Source organism: Dermacentor albipictus, chromosome 1 (genome assembly GCF_038994185.2).
Source record: "Dermacentor albipictus isolate Rhodes 1998 colony chromosome 1, USDA_Dalb.pri_finalv2, whole genome shotgun sequence".
Classification (NCBI taxonomy): domain Eukaryota; kingdom Metazoa; phylum Arthropoda; class Arachnida; order Ixodida; family Ixodidae; genus Dermacentor; species Dermacentor albipictus.
Window position 1 is genome coordinate 123,120,071 of NC_091821.1, and position 19,528 is coordinate 123,139,598.

The 19,528-nt window shown below is 45.3% G+C and overlaps 1 protein-coding gene across 1 annotated transcript in view; it reads left to right on the plus strand.

Moving 5' to 3' along the window:
• LOC135904831 (E3 ubiquitin-protein ligase MARCHF11-like) overlaps positions 1 to 19,232 on the plus strand; it is a 130,388-nt gene extending 111,156 nt beyond the window's left edge. The window contains exons 8-9 of the mRNA XM_065435823.1: positions 59 to 282; positions 18,927 to 19,232. Coding sequence (XP_065291895.1) covers positions 59 to 282; positions 18,927 to 19,032 — 330 coding nt within the window. The 3' untranslated portion in view covers positions 19,033 to 19,232. The remainder of the gene's footprint in view (positions 1 to 58; positions 283 to 18,926) is intronic.
• The last annotated feature ends 296 nt before the right edge of the window (positions 19,233 to 19,528 follow it).

The window sequence follows — 19,528 nt, forward strand, 5'->3', positions numbered from 1 at the left end:
ATTTGTGTATATATGCAATAGAGGAGCTTTGCAAGGCACGCCGATGCCTGTCGTGCAGCCGATCTGGGCGTGGTTCCGGCACAAGGGCACCCGGCGGCACCAACTGGAGCTCGCGTTGGCCGTGGTGTTGTCGGTCACCATGCTGCCTGTGCTGTACATGGCTTGGGCGTACGCCTTCTTTCACGTAGCTCCACACGTGAACTGGGCCGTCGCCTTGCTTCTCACCCCTTACCTAATCTTCCAGACATCGACCTGGTTGGGATTCGCAGCCTACAGCTTCTGGTACGCTGTTTAACGCTTTCAACGCCTCGCAGACTGCGCCAAATAAATTCCGCCCTATAGGGGCTCCATCTTTTCTTTCCAATCATGTATCCACATGAATGTCTCCTTCGTAGAGCCGTTTCGAGTACTGCAGTGAAATTACCAAAACAAGACGGCGTCCGTCAAGAGCGTGTTTCAGTTAAAATGCCCAATGTGTTAAAGTACGTGCGCTCTATAGAACACAACTCCGCGGTATTGTTCATGCTCCTGGTGAACAACTCATAGCCCCTCACTGACACGCGAACTAAGGTACTTTGAAGTTCTTTTACCCTGAAGGACCCTTACCAAAAGGAGTTATAAATCCAGCCGTGTCCGCATTACGGCCAGTGAACATAACCACCCCGCCGGGTTACATGTCGAAACTAGGGCACTCGGGTGTACTCCCCAGGCGGTACACCCCGATCACTACCGGGCGGCGGGTTCGGGAGCACCTGTACCCGTAATTCTTTTTCCCCATTTGCTGTGGGTGCCGGCGGCGGGTTTCGAACTGCCCACCTATCGCAGCCGTGGCGGACGCCCTGTACACTAGGCCACGACTGCGGTTACCAAAAGGAGTTTCGCCGCTGATACATAGTACGGCGCCCTCTCCACTATGTGTTTTAGAGAGCAAAACAGCAATAAACATGGCACTGCTTCTTTATAATTAAGCTGACAAAACATTAATTATAGTGCATCTCGTCAATGCAAACTAAACATATAAATGAGTGAAGTAATTTTAGTCGTGTCGATGCACTGGATAGCTTCAAAATGGGCGTCGCTAATGGTCCGCTCTGCTCACATATAAGTTGTTAAGGCTTTGCGACGTATTTCGTATTAAGTATTATCTATATTTGGTATTACTTTAAGTGCGTCCGTCAGAGGTCAACGGAATGCAATCAGCTTGGCTGCAAAGGCTCAGTGAGCCTGGCAGAGGAGCGAGGACAGCGTTCTCACCAGCTGGTTCAGACCTAAGGGCCCGCAATGAGCACTGCGCGAACGCACATTACCGTTTCCGCTATAGGCTGAAGGTCAATAACCCTTCAGCTTTAGGATGAAGGTCAATAGGTCAATAAGGTCAAGACTGAACGGTCAATAAACGTCGAGCTTGAAGGAAAGCAATGAAGGAAAACCTTCGCAGATGTATGCCAATCTGAGCAACTGGCACGTCAAAGACAGCGAAGTTGTATGTAGGAGTTCTCACACCAATCGAATGCAAAAGAGTGATTCTGGTGGGAGGAGGTGGGGGGGGGGGGGGGTGGCATTCTCACAGGTATCGCGGGAGTGCTGATGGAGCCGGCACAATGAGCTGACGGCCCCTTGATTAGCAGCAGGGTTATCGATGCCGGCAGGTCCGTGAACGCCAACGCCGACAAGACACCGATGAGACGCTGATGTGACGCCGATCGCACGAGAACGCGAACGTCAAGGTGATATAGCATGCCGCCCACAAAAATTAACCTTAGCCAAAAGACGCGGACGTGTTATACACAAAATGTTTGTCGATGAGTACCCATCCCAGCTGACATTAAAATTGGAGCGGGTGGACAAACAAACACACACAGTGAAGTTGTCTATTCCTGTGAGGCACGCGCAAAGTAAGTTTCATAGCGTATAAATCTTCATAATTGCGTTTCAAAACAAATTCGGCGCTCCTATACAGGCTGCGGTGCTGTCTCTTGTTTCATAAATACCGAGCATGCCACCGCTTGCTACTCTCGCATAAAACGGCTGTAGAAGCCCTCTGAATGGCGTCACTGTGCAAGGCGGGGGCGGAGGAAGCCAAACAGTGACGAAGCGGACAAAGGCCAGTATGACGCCATGGTCGCGTACATACAGGGTGTTTTAGAGCGCAGCTTTTCGCGCCCATTCCTGAGGATGGAGGGGGGGGGGGGGGCGTTGGCGTCGGTGTCGGCGGCGTGACTGAGTGAACGAGACCAGGGAAAGATGAATGGGAGCGAACGCGGAGGGCGATATCAAAGGCACTAGCCGCGAAACGTGCTCCCGGGAAACTGGCTCCCGGGAAACTCGTTTCATACTGTCGTCTGCTCACGTGAGCTCTCGCTCGCGCTTGTTTGGTTTGCTTGCTTTGGTCTCGTTCGCGTTTGTTTCGATTGTCATGGTTTGCGATCATTTTGTAACTTACCTGATTGTAAAAAAAAAAACTTGTATATTGTGGCAAAGGCTATGATGGTTTGAGAGTATTGCTGCAGTAAAAGTTCTTTGTCCGACAAGTTACATTACTGCTAAGTAAGATCGTTTTTTACGAGTACTAAACATATGAATAAGGCAGTATTGTGTTTTTTTCAAGTTTTCTTCTAAGAGCTACGCACAAGGTTACGGCTGCAGGCGCATTATAAGGATCTGGGATATTTATATCTTGACTATAGTGTACCTTACCAAACACAAGATATACTCTTTAGTCGTGTGTAGCCCCGCATTGACGCCTTTGCAGTATATGTCCTCTAGTCCAAAGGCCTTAAGAGTACCCGTGCGTCAGGTGTACTAGAGTGTCATAGCCATGAACCACATTCACAAATACAAGGAGCTGCAGTGAGAAACATTTTCAAAGCTCGTTCGCGTACTTGCATCACTCAGCTCCCTGTTTCGATGCTGGTTGCACTTTGCTCGGCTCTATCTCTGCTCGCTCCAGGTTTCACCTAGACGGTCCAGTACTGCCAACAATATTATGCCCCATGTACAAGATTGCTGTGCGCAGTTTTTCCAACTCATTTGTATGTTTCTGAACAGAACATTGGCACGAGAATCAATTTTCTTCCTCAGTAGAAGTGTCGTCTTATGCCAGACGAAAAATCGCGCCGTGGTCAGTTCCACACACGAGGTTTAGTGCTCCTAAGCCCCACTACGTGACCAGCCCAGCGCCAAGCGGAGGCCACATGTATACGAGCCTCCCGCGAGCAGCCGGGGCGCTGCCCGACCTCAAATGGCACCCGAGGTTTGCGACTCCAACGTGGCCTTGCGCTAATTCCTCCCCGCGGTTTTATAAAGGATGACGTGGGTGGGAGCATCGACCAGGCCCGCTACAGGCGGAACGCATAGGACGCGCCACTAATCAGCCTTGATCAATGCGCACTGCGTGATCTCATCTCAGATACGTGCTTTGGCGATGAACTCCTCCTCTTCTTCTCGGTCCTCTTTCCTTTTCTCTCTGGCCTGCCTCCCGCCTGCGACAAAGTATTGGAAAGCATCACTCCCTCTCAGGCAGCGCTCCCTAGATCGTCTTGCACGGTAATCAGCGTCGTTGTCTTATTCGTGGTGCCAGGGGAAGCGCTACGAGGCAGCGCCTGTCGGTTCAAGCGAACCTGATTGGATTTCGATTGAAATTTCTTCATCCGTAACAGATAAAAATAAATCTTGCTCGGTACGTCCTCTTTTTCTAGTTTCCTTACAAGCATATGAATCTATCGTTTATGCGTCGGGTTGTGAAACAATAACCTGCATTTCTGTTTTTTTAAATTTTTCTGATCATATAATATGCTGCAGAGAGATAAGCACATATACAATGGCCTAGGTTTCTCTGTTACAGCCGGTACAGCGTGTCATTCTACCTCTTGGAATAACAAAAACGTTTTCTTTTCTCGCTATCTGCACTCTGGTTCCCATATGTATTCCTACTTCCACCCTTCTTTCAACCCTACTCCCTCTGAATTCGGCTCGGTTGCTACCGATTTTGATAAGGAACGCAATTACCTACTTGATATACGTGCACAAAATAATCTTTTCCTTTATTTAATGCCTACCAGCTGTTCATATTTTTGTTGGGAAAATTGAAAAGGTCCACAACTTCAGTGTACATTTTGAGAATACTTTCTGTGAAGAAAGGGGTAGTCGATTTTTTTTTTTTTTGCCATTCCCTACCCTCTTACACTGAAATTAGTTTTTTAGGGATGCTCTTTTATTTTCCGACTGTGGATCATGTTCCAATTTGCACCACTTTTCACACGCATGCTGTACCATATTCATTTTAACATGGGGACGTATTCTGAAACGTTCGCCGCGGCGAACTTTTCGCACTGGCCACGCCTCTGCCGTTGCGGCGCGCGCTGAATGGCTGCTTTGACAAAACCGGAAAATCAGGTGGCGCAAGTGAATTTCCGGTTTTGTCAAAGCAGCCATTCAGCGCGCGCCGCAACGGCGGAGGCGTGGCCAGTGCGAAAAGTTCGCCGCGGCGAACGTTTCAGAATACGTCCCATGAATAGCTTTCTCCTATAATGACACGTTCCCAGACATCCTAATCTGGCTTCGAACAGTAAAGCATTTCCCTTGGAATTACCATAAAACTTTCCATTGTGATTTAATTAATTAAGTTATTATTATTATTATTTTTTTCTGTTCAATATTCTTCCATGGCTGGTTTTCTCTCCATTTCTTTCATCCAGTATTAGTGCTTGTGCATCTCAAACTTTACATTTAACCTCCTCTTTCCTGCCGCCATCCAATTTCCATTAACGTAATGATTAATGTTTAGATTCCTGGTTCTTATTCTGCATTGTGTGTCAACACTTGTCGCATGCCTTAACCCAGCCGCCCACCGATTTTGGATCATGTTCTGCAGTCGCCTTAAGAAACATATTTTGCTCGGAGGTTCCCGCACTTCCAAGAACGCCCAGCCCATGTCTCCTTGAAATGTTTTATTTGTCTTTGTTACATGCACCCCAAGTGCTAATGTGTCGACAGACCTCTGACTAATCTGCACTCCCACCTGCACAAAGTTTAAGAACAGCGCCGAGTTGGCAAACATGAGTCCAGTAACGAGTGCGCTTTTCTATACACCTCGTACTTCATATTTGCTGAAACCTCGTAGCGCTATACTTTTCATTAAGGTCGCGAATGAGAAAAAGGAGAACAGAGGGGCCAAATTTTTGTTAGCCCGAACCATAAGAAGCGAACAGATTAAACGTAAAGTATACGACAAATTATTTGTTGTTTTTATTTAAAGTGCAGAAATGGTAAAGTATAGGAGAATGAAAATGCGCGAACAAACAAGTTGCCACCAGTCGGAGCCAAACCCACACCGCCCGCCGCGTTTCTTTTACCTTTCTCCTTGATTAGTTCACATGTTTTGCAGTGTTGCTAGTTCCTTCTTTGATTCATACTGGGATGTATTTGTACTCAGCTACTCTTGGTGTTTCATTCTCCTTCATTGTGACCAGCTGTGCAGTCGCGCTGAGCAAACAGCATGACACCCGATTTCTTTACATATAAAGTAAAATACCAAAGGATCCCACCTCTTTGCACATATATCTGCGAGAAATAACAGACAGGGCGTTTCAGCGAACACGTTCAAAAATGTTTAAAGGTTACCGGTGGCAGATAGCACAATTCTAGTTTATGAGCTGGTGTACTCGAAGAAGCAGGCATTGCTTGCGCAAAAACTGAAGTGCAGAATCAATAAACTAACAAAATTCACTAAATAGGTTTTAACTGATTACCTTATGGTTCACATTGAAATTTACAGATTCAAGCCGTGGATTTCACAAGGCGGATCCACTTGGAACGAGTTCTCAGGATGACACCAGTTTCGATATTTTATTTCCCGATTTTTGCGGAGAAATGCATTGGCATTCCAGTTACTTTCTCAACAAAACGTCGTTTTATGCATTGAAGCACAAAAGTAACTCAAGTTACTCAAAAGCACAGAAACGTCCAGTATTCAGTATTCCTGCGCTAGCGTATAGCGCCTCAGGGTGGGCGCAATGGAGGGCCTTATAAATTATTTGCGGTGTTGTTCCGGAGCTGAATGCATTCAGGCATTTCTCGCTTCCTCATCATCATAATCCTGCTTACGCCCACTGCAGGGCAAAGGTCTCTCCCATACTTCTCCAACTACCCCAGTCATGTACTAATTGTGGCCCATCTGGTCCTTGCAAACTTCTTAATCTCATCTGCCCACCTAACTTTCGGCCGCCCCCTGCTACGCTTCCCTTCCCCTGGAAACCAGTCCGTAACCATTAATGACCATCGGCTATCTTCCCTCCTCCTTACATGTCTTGCACATGCCCATTTCTTTTTCTTGATTTCAACTAAGATGTCATTAACTCGCGTTTGTTCCCTCACCGAATCTGCTCTTTTTTATCCCTTAACGTTACACTCATCATTCTTCTTTCCATAGCTCGTTGCGTCGTCCTCAATTTAAGTAGAACCCTTTTCGTAAGCCTCCAGGTTTCTGCCCCGAAGGTGAGTGCTGGTAAGACACAGATGTTATGCACTTTTCTCTTGAGGGATAATGGCAACCTAATGTTCATGATCTGAGAATGCCTGCCAAACGCACCTCAGCCCATTCTTACTATCCTGATTATTTCCGTCTCATGATCAGGATCCACGGTCACTACCTGCCCTAAGTAGATGTATTCCCTTACCACTTGCAGTGCCTCGCTACCTATTGTAAACTGCTGTTCTCTTCCGAGACTGTTAAACATTACTTTAGTTTTCTGCAGATAAATTGTTAGACCCGCTCTTTTCCTTTGCCTCTAAAGGTCAGTTAGCATGCATTGCAATTGGTCACCTGAGTTACTAAACAAGGCAATGTCATCAGCGAACCGCAAGTTACTAAGGTATTCTCCATTAACTCTTATCCCCAATTCTTCCCAATCCAGGTCTCTGAATACCTCCTGTAAACACGCTTTGAATAGCATTGGAAAGATCGTATCTCCCTGCCTGACGCCTTTCTTTATTGGGATTTTGTTGCTTTCTTTATGGAGGACTACGGCGGCTGTGGAGCCCCTATAGATATCTTTCTGTATTTTTACATACGGCTCGTCTACACCCTGATTCCGTAATGCCTCCATGACTATTGAGGTTTCGACAGAATCAAACGCTTTCTCGTAATCAATGAAAGCTATATATAAGGGTTTATAATATATAAGGGTTTATATAATATATAAGGGTATATATAATTTTCCGCTTAAGCTGATTTAATCCGGAGACAAGCGTGAGCGTGGCTCAGCTGCAAGGAATCGCGCCACTAGCAGCTGGTGTGCGGCATCCTTCTCTGACGGTGTGATTCGGCGACACCAGTCCACGTCATGCTTAACTGTAGAATTCTGCTCTTACGAGTGAATGCAGTTTGAGCGCCTTAATTTGAAGAAAACATATCTGGGAAAAGCTTTCTTTTTATTTCTTACCTTACACGTAAAGAAGTGTTCTTAACTTTGGACGCAGTAAGGTCGGGAGCGGAATCGATAGCTATTTGGTGTCTGGAGAAGCTGGTTTCTAAACTTATATTGCAGCCTAGGTGGCAGTATGTGGTCGGCCTACCTGAGTATTCCTGTAAAACAACAACAACAACAATAACAACAATATATTGCCATCTTGCACTGCGGTACATAACGTATGGGGCCAGTCAAAGCCAAGAAAGAGGCTTGCGGGACTATATATAGGTGCGGCAAGGTCGGCCAGCTGAAAGCCAACGGCAACAAAAATAACTGAATCCACACACAAACATCAAACTGTTTAAAAGATGACAAGAATTCAACTGACAGCAACCTCATGCAAATAAAATGACAAAAAAAAAGAACGACAAAGGACAGACAGACAGCAAACATATAAAGTTTGACAACAATTTAACCCAACTTTTTAACAAACAATGACCTTCAGAATACACTTTTAGGTTTCTATTCAGAAAGGCATTTGCGTGCAAATGCTCATAATTGGCCCAAGCGCATAAGTCCGTTATTATCCAGGCGCACCAGGGGATACTAAATAGCTGAAAAGCGATTCAACTTCTAGTTCATGCCGATGAATGATAAAGTTTTCCTTGGCGAGTTCGGGAGAGTTATGGCTTGTATGAATCATAAAATGTATTCCATCAACCCCGTAGCGTCTCAAACGACAGCGTCAGCGCCTTCCACCAGACGCACAGCGTCTTACTGGAGCGTCAAAAAACGCTAGCTATCACGAGGGAAGAATGCGAGTTAAATTGAATTCTGGGGTTTTACGTGCCAACATCACGATCTGATTATGAGGCACACCGTATAGTGAGGCACTCCGGAATAACTTGGAACACCAGGGGTTCGTTAACGTACACCACAATCTAAGTACACGGGTGCTTTCTCATGTCGGCACCATCTAAACGCGTCCGCCGTGGCGGAGATTTCAACCCGTGACCTCGTGCTTGGCATCCCAACGCCTTAGCCACTAAGCAACCATGGTGGGCGGAAGAGTGCGAGAGCGCTCTCTTTACTACCTTTATCACTACATGGCGGTACTACCGCCGTTCGATGGTACCGTATGATGCTATCACATTGTACCGATACCATCAGTACCACTCGTACCAACGTTTGCACATAGTGTTCCACGTTACCAATACCACCTGTACCGCACACCGTTACTACCCTTACCACCTTTACCAATATCCGTAGTGACCAATACTATCTATATTGAATAGCGGTACCAACACTACTATCAACCACATGGTGGACCACAGGTACCGATACCACGAAGTACTGGTACCGGACCTCCGGTACCAGAGGTATTTTTGGGATCAGTGCCCCACTGGTAATAGTGACGCTATTAGTACCACACAGTGGTACTACCGGCACCAGTATTACCGCGAGCTGTGGTACCACTATTACCAGATATATCTTTGGTATTAGAGCACCGGTATCAATACCATTGGTAGAACTTGTATCGCACGGGGTTGCTACCAGGGCCGATACCACCGGAAGTACTTGTGCCACAGGTACCAGATCAATCTTCAGGATCGGCGCACCACGAGAGTCACTAGTACTACCGGAACCAATTACACCAGGACCATGTATTTCGACGGGATAGGCGCACCACTAATACTATCGGTACCCGCATCACCGGTGCAATGGTTACCAGATACATCTTCGGAATTAGAGGGGAATAATTTTAGACCACTCACTATCGGGTTCGGCCCACAAAAGAGGCGTCAGATCTGCCAGATCGGCCCACAAGCCCATATAACATACGGGGAAGTGGCAGTAACTCTCTAAGAAAGGCATTGTCTTTAAAAGTTACGCTAGTTTCCTGCGTTGCATTCTGCTAAATTTAAGTGTGTATTAAGTAAGAGTGTATAATTTCGCACGTAATGATTGAGCATAACATTGTAACACTATATGTCAAGCCATGCAACATCAAAATTGACGAGATCGACTTCGTTGTTACACTTAGGACATAATCAGCGTCCCTTTTCTGATGAGAAACGGGGGAAGAATGAATAATTGGATCAATAAACGAATGAATAAATGAATAAATGAATTATTTTATTCAAAAAAGGGAGGACAGAAAGTCACTGGTGGGGAGAAGGAAAGTAGGAAGGAAAGGTGTCCCCCACTAAATCGCGCGAGCTGAGCCGCTAGCTACGCCGATGCGGGCTAACGTGACTCGGGGTTTTCGAGAGTCATTCTGTGAAGCTTTAATTTCAATATGGCGATGTCCCAAAATATTGATGTCTCGATACAGATACGGATGCCAGTGCTATGACGATTACGAGATAGGGAGAATGTCGACTGCGTGAATCGGGCTCAATGCGGCGCCAATAAATTCACCCTAATACGTTCGCACTAACTACACCTCTGTTAACGTTCTATGTTCCAGTGACAAAGGCTAACCGGCGGCAAGAACGAACAGGGCACTCCGGTGTTGGGAGCACATTAGATCATCCTCAATTTAGACACACAAAACCAAGAATGGAATTTGCTTTCTCAACTCTAGATCGAGAAAGTACAAGTGTACGCACTCTTACTTCACTAATAATACCGAAGTTTGACCCGTTAGAGTGACTTATCGAAGTTACATGTCCAGCCTTGAACACTTGAAAGACGGCTTCAGCATTCGCGAATCATTTACGGTTCATACTCGCATCCATGTTTCACTGCCACACGGCTGTATAATTGTCGCAGTCGAAATACGGCTCCTTTCGGTAACCGCGAAGAGAAGCACACATGCACCTGTTGCTTGCGTGTGTGCTCAGAAAAAAAAAGCGTAATACACCAGATAATAGACGACGTAGAGCGTGAACATCGCAAAATGGCGCCGCTCCTACAACAGCGACATGCTGCCATCTGCAAGCCTTCCCGCATGCACCTCGACCTCGTTGGACGGCTGTAAGTTACACAGCTGTTTCCACTTTGTCATGCAAATGAAACAAGCCGCTATAATACCGAATTAAAAGTTACTGCGTAAAAGTAAGAGTGTACCGGGCGCCGATGTTATTTACAGTATATTGCTCGTGCAACGTTGATTTCTGTTGTGTTGCCTCCAGAAATAAGAAAAACATCGAAAACATCACAACCATTAGAATGTTACCTCTATTCAAACCTAAGAGTATGGCCATTACCTTTAAGTTTGAAACGTGCACTTCTATAAACATAACCGCGACTAGAATGCAGTGCTAAATGATGGTTGGCTTGCTAAGTATGCTACTTGTGAGTTACTGCTTAGATGAGCATTTAAGAAATTAAAGAATTTTCTGCCGAAACCGGCCAAGTACAATTTTTTTGCTAAAATCTCGTGGCCCACCGTGTGAAATGCCTTAGCCAAATCTAATAACAAGGCACATGCAAACATGGTTTGCTCAAAAGCTTAATGCAACTCATCACGGAAATCCTGAAGAAGGGCAGTGGTGCCCTGGTTCGAGACAAAACCAAACTGGTGATTTGAAATAAATGAAAATTTTTCTGAGAAGGAAGTCATGCACTCTAATAGACATTTTTCTAGTATTTGAGACAAGATTAGCCATATAGAAATTAGCCTCCAGCTTTCCCCATTGGCTTGTTTTCGAGCTTTTAATAGCGACCTCACAATTTTCGTTTTTAATTTAGTTGGTAACGATGCAGGAACTGTAACGGTTGGATTTAAAAATGCCTTTTCAGAACGCCCGACGCATATAAAGGGTGACCTAGTTAATTTTAGCCGGAGTTTGAAAATATGCGAATGACACGCTGCTGGACAGAACCAAGGTAATGGTATTTGCCGTGGCTTGGAAATACTGAAATTATTTTTTTCATTCCGCCTAATTAGATAATGCCTTAATTATTCAATGAAGCTCTCCAATATTTTAATTAGATGATAGTGTCAACTAGAACATTGTAGAGCAACACAAAAAACTTCCGAGCCAACTTTCTGTTGCTCAATACGTGCAACATAAAAGTGTTTTTCCGAGCGTGAAATAAGCCCACGAATACACGCAGAGTGCCTCGAGCGGCCAGTCGCGCCGCAATTGCATTTGCGGGCTTCTTTCATGCTCGGAAAAACACTGTTATGCAATATGTATTGGGCAGCAGAAAACTGCATCTGGAGTTATTCGCGGTGCTCTGCAATGTTTTTTTCTCATTGACACTTTTCATCCAATTATAATAGTTGAGAAGTTGATTGATTAATTAATACCAATTACCTAATTACGCAGAATGAGAAAAATAATTTGAGTATCTCCAAGCGACGCCAAACAGCATTACCTTAGTTCTGTCCAGCTACGTGGCATTCGCACATTTTTAAACTTTCCCTAAAGTTAGCTGAGACACCTTGTTTATTCGAGTTGAGAAAGACAACAACAACAACAACAATAATAATAATAATAATAATAATAATAATATATTTGATTGTTCTGTTCGCAGTCTCATTGAACTTAATTTCGGTAACACCGTTCGTCTGGAGCTCAATTGGTTTATCAATTAGGTAGGTGTGTATACGTGTGCTTCCTCATGATTGGGAAACGTAGAACCTTTGCTCTGCTGATTGTTAGAGTGTAACCCGTGAGTGACGCGCGCAGCGAAGCGTGCGCACTGGCTGCGAGAAATACTTTATGAAAGATGATTCAGTAGGTGTTAAACGCAAACTCCATCGGATGGCTGAGCACGAGGTCACGGGATCGAATCCTGGCCACGGCGGCCGCATTTCGATGGGGGCGAAATGCGAAAACACTCGTGTACTTAGATTTAGGTGCACTTTAAAGAACCCCAGGTGGTCAAAATTTCCGGAGTCCTCCACTACGGCGTGCCTCATAATCAGAAAGTGGTTTTGGCACGTAAAACCCCATAATTTAATTTAACTCCGTCGGATGAAAGCAGCAACGATATGCAGGCACAGTTAGGTATTGCATAGGTGCTTATACGCAATTTGGAACTTGCTGCAAGTGGAAAGAGCCCTGTCGAGTAGCATGAACACAGAATCGAATGCTAAGTTAGAAGATAATTAGGATCGACATTATAGGCGCGCAATGTCTTGGGACATATGGTTATGCAAAGACTGATGAAAGAAAAATATAACAACCCGTTCCCAAAGATAGCAGAAGACCTCGTCCCCAGTAACAGGGAAGGACTCAAGAGTGACTATTTAGTGAAAGAAAAAACCAAGCATCATAAATAGCTCATGTAATTGTTACCCAAGCGCACACTTGCACCACAACTCCGACCACTGATTACAGGTCTCCACATGCGGAAGCTATTAAACGTAAAAAAAGAATACAAGAATAACATACACAGGGCAAAATAAGGAGGATGAAATGACTAAGATTAAGGATAACCAAATGAGAAATATATTTGTTCTGCATGGTATATGTGTCTCGGAAACGCATAAAATAATGGTGTCAAGAAGATGGAGGAGCTATTAAAAACCCAGAGAAGGCAGTCTCGAAAAAAATTCCAATTCCAAAGATAAAAAATATATAACTTTCGTAGTAGGGTGGAGCTCAAGCAACACCGCAAGCACAAGTGGTGAAAACTAAGTTGTCATGAGGACGCATGATGAACTATAACTCTGCAAAAGGGACAAAAGAGGAATGTTATCGAGGGGAAATCCAACACATGAAAAAATGCATGAGGCTCATAAAAGGAGAGATGTTTGGGATAGCCAAAGTACCAAAATTAGGAGGAATTCGACAATGGGCATAACTCCTACAATGATCAAAACAGCCGATGGAAAGTGCTTAGGAACTGAAAGAGAATACAAAAGTATTGAAACTTGTTTTTGAAGAACCACCCAATGTGGATAATTCAAGAATACGTAAAAAATAAAAAAAGGCGTTTCCTAACGTATGGGACTTCTGCAGATGTTCACGTGGGAGGAAGTTGGGACATTATTCAAGATAACGAAAATATGTGAAACAAATGGACGTTGTTATGGGTGGCAGAAATGAACACGAGAAACGATAAAGTTCCTAGAACAGATCAACTCTCAGTGATAGCCTGCAGAAGATCGCAACCTATTGTAATCAACAGTGAGAAGCCAGAGAATATCTAAAAATAATGGGAAGAAGATATCTTCAAGAATGCATTTAAAAGGCGACGTTGAAAATTAAACTGTGGTTGGATCAAGGCGTCATACACGAAAAAAAGTTTTGGCGACAATCCCGGAGAGGATGCTGGGAAAAGTGATATCAGACCGTAATAGTTCAAGGGGCCCTGAACCACCCATCGGGCTTGGTGAAATATAGTCCGGGGGTAGTACACGTTGCTGTGAACATCTCAGTCAAGTGTTGCTGTCGTACGCTGTGCGCGGAGCTCGCAAGTGGATCGCGAAATCACCTTTCTCTCAAGCGCTCTCTTTTCAACAGAAGCCTGCCTCCTTACTCCCTTAAGGAGGCAGGCTTTCGCTTTATTTCGTAATAAAGCGAATTCCCATACGCGACTGCTATTGGTAGCTGCGGTCGGCTACAATGCATAGATACCGCGGCCGCCGCGAGGTGCCGCCACGACTCCACTGGCTAACCGCACTGCGGCATGCTTAGGACAACCGTGTTTGGTTGATGTTTAACGCGTCGTAGGCACCAAAATCGGAACTCGTGGCGTCTATGTTAACATCAAAAATGAAATTTAAACTGCGCGCCACAGTGACAATTAGAAGGCGGAGCGTTGTAGGCACGCCCCAATGCGCCATACCCTTCAGAGTGCAAGACATTGAAGAAGGAAGGGGAGCGCAGCGGAGGCCATGTTTCCTTGTGAATTAACTCCGCTTCTGCTGAGCGCACTGAAGTACTTCTTGTGGCAGAGAGTTTCTTAAATAGCCTATGTTCACTCCAAATACCTTTCTCCACTTCGATAAAAAGTGGTTCAGGGTCCCTTTAATATCTTACCTTAGATGCCTACAAAAGGCGTACTCTCTTTATGCCAGAAGGCACGCTGTCGCAATTAAAAAAAAAGGCGTACTCTTCTGTTACATGCTGAAAAAAAATGGTTCAGGAGCAATCCGCAATTTTTTTATAATGTTTTACTCGGCTCGATGTTGGCCTGTTGTTATTCATCGGCCTGCTTTGTATGTAAGTGCAGAGAAGGGAGAGCCGCAGGAAAACCGCTCACACCCATTTCTACTGACACACACGCATATGCTATCGTTTCCCGCTAATCAAGGTAAAGTGCACAGAAGCCAATGCAAACGACAGCACGTGCGTCCAGGAAATCGGAAGCTTCCAAGTAATAATGGGACTCAACCAAAGCTAGATACCAAGGTCCCTTTTTGAAACACGGTGATGGATGTTCTGGCAGAAAATACGACCACCCACAAGCCTGAATGGCGTCGATATAGTTCTGAGGATCAAGTGCCGCATACAAAATATTTAAAGGGCTCAAGAGGGGTTACCAAGATTCATGTTCGGAGTAGGGAGAAAAAGTAGCGTAGTTCGGAAGAACTGAATTGAAGAGCCCCCCCCCCCCCCACGTTCATATTTAAAAAGGCGCAGTTTAACCCGAAAGGCGAAGCATCAAATTAGTAGACAGCTATACGAATTAAGGATAGTAGTTTTTCGGCAGTTTAAACTTGTACGCATTCGCTTACTAACTAAATTAACAATATTGATGCCATGCGTGCACAAGCAGACCTGAACACATCTCGCTCGACGACCAGAGAAGTTCGCTGTCTGGAGAGTAAATGCGGAAGCAGCAGCGAGCGAATTGACCTTCGTGTTGCCTTTCACTTCAATGCGAACTAAGCGGCGAAAACACAGCGTACCCCAAGCTATGAGGCCTCGGCGCCCTCTGTCCCCATCGCAGATTGCTTTCAAGATAGAGCCCGTGCACCCGCGTGCGGCCGCGCCATAGGCAGCAATTGCCGGAGTAGAACGCCGCCCTCCTCCCCCCTGGTACCATTCGCGCGATGGGAGACGGTGCGCTTCCTCCCCGTTTTCCTCCCTTGCGCACGCGAGATTGACCCGCTATTGTCGGCTTACCCTCTCACGCTTGAACTCGCACGTACAGCATACGGCGCGCGGCGACGATGTTATCGCCCTTGTACTTATACGGAACATCACGGCGACCGCGACTGCAGAAATGTGCCTATAAATAAAAGGTTGTAGCCAGAACAATGACGAACAATTCTGCTCTCTTCACTAAAAGATGTCAGTATACTATACACAAACGTCTGACAGATGGGGATTTAAAATATACGTATGTATGCATATCCCAAACACTCTGGGAATCGACGAGTTGTCAGATAAACCAATGGGTTTGTTTAAAGCAAACAGTTGTATGCTTGATGTGACACTGTATGTGATGACAGAACCAAGTGATGACAATAGCATGACGGCGACAGCCTTACATTTATTTTGTTATTGCTGCGAAGAAACTTTACGACGTCTTTGGTTGCGACCTGGGTTGACTCCGAAGGCAGTACAGTATGGCACAGCGTCTTCGTAGCGTTACCGACTACGAAGAAATGAGTACGCGCATGTGCCGATCCCGAAGGCGCTTCAGTCTAACACAGCTTTTCAAAGCGTTTACTGCCATGAAGCCGAGATAGGAGGAACTGACACGCTCTCTCTTGCAGCGGTAATTTTCTGTAGGCGAGTCGAAACTGGCGCGCGTGCAGGTGATCTAGCGCCTGCGTCAGGTCACCTGACGCACGCGCCAGTTGTCTCAAAGAACTCGCTGGCATTGGCACGAGAGACGCATACGTGCGATCGTGGCCTAATCATTGGAACATCGTGCTGCAGGGTTCGGATCATTGGACACGAATTTTTCTTTTCCAGAAAAGAGTAGAGATAGGAACCTACCTCTTACCTACCGCAAGGCGCCTTTGACGAGCGAAAGAATGCTTCCTAATTAAAGAGGGAAAATTATGTCGTCGTTTTATTCCTTCTGTTGTCGTTGTCTGGGGTGCGCTGTTACAAACCTTACCATGTATAGGACAAAGCCTAATTGAAAAAAAAAAAACTTATCAAACTAAGAAACGCAGGGACACAGCTCTCCCGTTTTATTTATTGCGCTTACTGTTGCTGTAGCTGTAGCTGTCGTCGCCGTCATCGTTGTAGCTTTAGTAGCTGTAAAAATATCTTAAATCATTAAAACCACGTACACGTTCTATCGAAACTTGCTGTTTGGGTAAAGGGGTGCTGGATAACAGAAAAGTGCAAGGTGAGTAGTAATGCTTTGAAAATTGAGCGCCTATTGTTAAAACAATATTATGCAGCGCCACAGTTTCGCTAGTCGTCAAAGCGAAATCATTAGCGATTGCTCGTGGGATGGATAACTGTTATATGTTGGTCATCCGGTTGCGTGTAGTAGAACGAAAGTTCTGTGAGGACGACAACATGGCATAAAGCGCGCTGAACTTTAGCTTCAATATCATGCGAACAGGTGTGAGAGGCGTCTTCGCGCACTTATAGAATATCTGTGGTCGGCAATGATACACATATATATTGCGGTAGCTGCACGGCAGGTGTCTACACATGCTTCCTCTCGCCAGCACGATCCTGCGTTGCGCCACTCCCATTTACAGATGCTTAGGTACACAGCGAAGGGACAGTTGGAATCTTCATAAGCACTCTCCAAATGCGAGGTGCGCGCCCATTAAACATTCAACATCCCATATACCATATGCCCCAGCCGGTACATAAGTGAGCGCTTCTAATGCTTGAATGCTTAGCGCTGATGATATCATCGCGTTTCTGTCGAGAAATGAGTCAACATAGGCTAAGTATTTCCTCGCTTGTCGATTGCGCGTTCCTATACCGTACCAAAAGGCTTTTGGCGCCGTAACTTACGCACAAGAGAAAAGTTTGAAGGAATTGACGCAGTTTGCCGACGTACTAACAGCCGCTTTCTTATGTTTCATCACCTGAATTCAACGTATTACCGTAATTTCAATTAACTACGCAGCTGTTTTATCTACATTAAATGTGTTTGCCAAAAATTACTCTGCTTGTGTTGGCAGTTGTGAGATTTCATCACCCAGGCTTCGCTTCATAGTTAGCGGAGCTTGTACCTAGTTTAGTTATCCAGTATAACATACTTTTCCAATGGCGTATAAAAGCGCGGCAGGTAGCTAGTGCAAATGGTGCGTCTGAAGCTAAGCAACATCCACCCTTCAGAACATATTGCCAAGCTTTTTTCAGGCATTCGCGTGCTCTCACTTCATTACGTTACCTGCTGTGGAATCGCAAGCTCCTCCACATTATCCAAGGTACCTGACATGGACGTGCTGTCCCAAGCACATAAATTAAGGTTAGGGAAAAAAACACTAAAAACGGAGTTTTAATACGTAAAATTAATTCTGGTTATAATATATGAAGGCGTATCAGAAAGTCTTAGTCCCTATCGTTTTTAGCCACATTACGGATCTAAGTGCGAACTTATCCATTTCCAGCGGTGGACCTTTCTTGGAGCGGCCCGGCCTTATCTGTCGGTAGCTACGCGCCGCGGCGCTGCTGTCAGTTGTAGAAGACGGCGGTTGTGCTTCACACATCCACGGCGTACGAGCAACGAAGTGAGATTAGTTTTGTATGGAGCAAGGGACGATTGCCCATGGAAATCCACAGGGAAATGCAGCCTACTTATGGGGGGAAAGGGGTCTCGCTTTGAAAGCCGTGAAGACTTGCATGACAAGACAACAGTCAGACGGTGGTTCCACAGTCAGCCGGACGAATTCTACCACAGGAGCATCTCAAATTTAGTGCTGGGATGGGAGAAAAGTCTGAACCGGTGTGAGGACCATGTGGAAAAATAGTGTAAGGTAGGTAGAATAGTACGTATATCCATAAGTGCCTGTATATACCTCATTTTGGCTAATAAAAGATAGGGGGCAAAGACTTTCTGATTCGCCTTCGCATAGCATGAACATTCCCAGGTCTCACACATTGTAAAATGCTGCATCAAAAGAGGCAGGTGGCTATATATCTCAGACTATACTGCTGCGGCGAAGAAACATTTATAACCATATCACGGATGCAAAACTTCACACCCCCCCCCCCCGCCCATTGCTGTTCACGACAGCTATGACGCAACAAATCCAGCTTTTAAGCCGCCAGCGCTTATGTGGGAATGTCGTGAACGACTGCTGTGACACAAAAGAGCATAGAAAGTCGAGTATGCAACACAGAAACTGCAAGCCTGGGAGTCCCAAGCACACGGTGAAAAACTGCATAATTCATTGTAATTGCCTTGCGCCCCTTTTGGATGCGATGGCCGCGAGCAGCACCCAGCATCACCGTCAATTCCATGTGCTTACAAAACGTTTGTGTGATACAGAAATCACGAGGCGTACATTTATCGCCTCCATACCTTTAGGTCCAACACGGCTGGAGAATCATTTTAGGTCCGCTTTTCTAATTTGTTTGTCGCGTGGGAAAAGAAAATTCGCTTATTGCGCTCAAGTTCAGACTTCTTTGTTCTTCGGAAGAACAATCTCAAACCGCTATGCCGATCGTCTTCTTGCAGGATTTACTACGATGGAATGAAATCCTGGTTGGACACCCACGCCGTCTACAAATTCAATCACGAGAATTGTGTACTTCGAGGCAGAGAAGCCTCCTGCTCCCATTAACGAAAATGTCAGGGATTCATCGTGGGGCTTCTTATAAGTACATCAAGAATCTCAACATCTTACGTGCGTGAACATCAACGGGTTCATTCATAATGGAAGAGTTGCATCACCTAATGCAATTTCATGCTGCTAGTTCTCTTTTTGTAATATTATTTCCTAACACGTTGTGTTCAATAAATCGTGATCATTCTCATTCTCAATCTCATTTCAAGTTTATACGTGTTATGCAAGTAAAGCATAAAACAGCAAAGACAGCAAAAAAAACACGAAAAAAGAAAACAGAAAAACCATGGTAGGATTGTCAAAGTCGTGTGATGGCTTCCCGGTAGGTCTACTGGAATGCGCTGCTGGGACATTTATTGGTGAACTGTATTGTTCAAATGCTATAAGTATGGTTGTGCATGTTGTTCTGGACTTTCGCTTTATATTTGGCAAAGAGCAGCGCTAACTAGACGACGAAGAAAAGAGGCTCGAAACACAAGCGTTGACTCTCAAC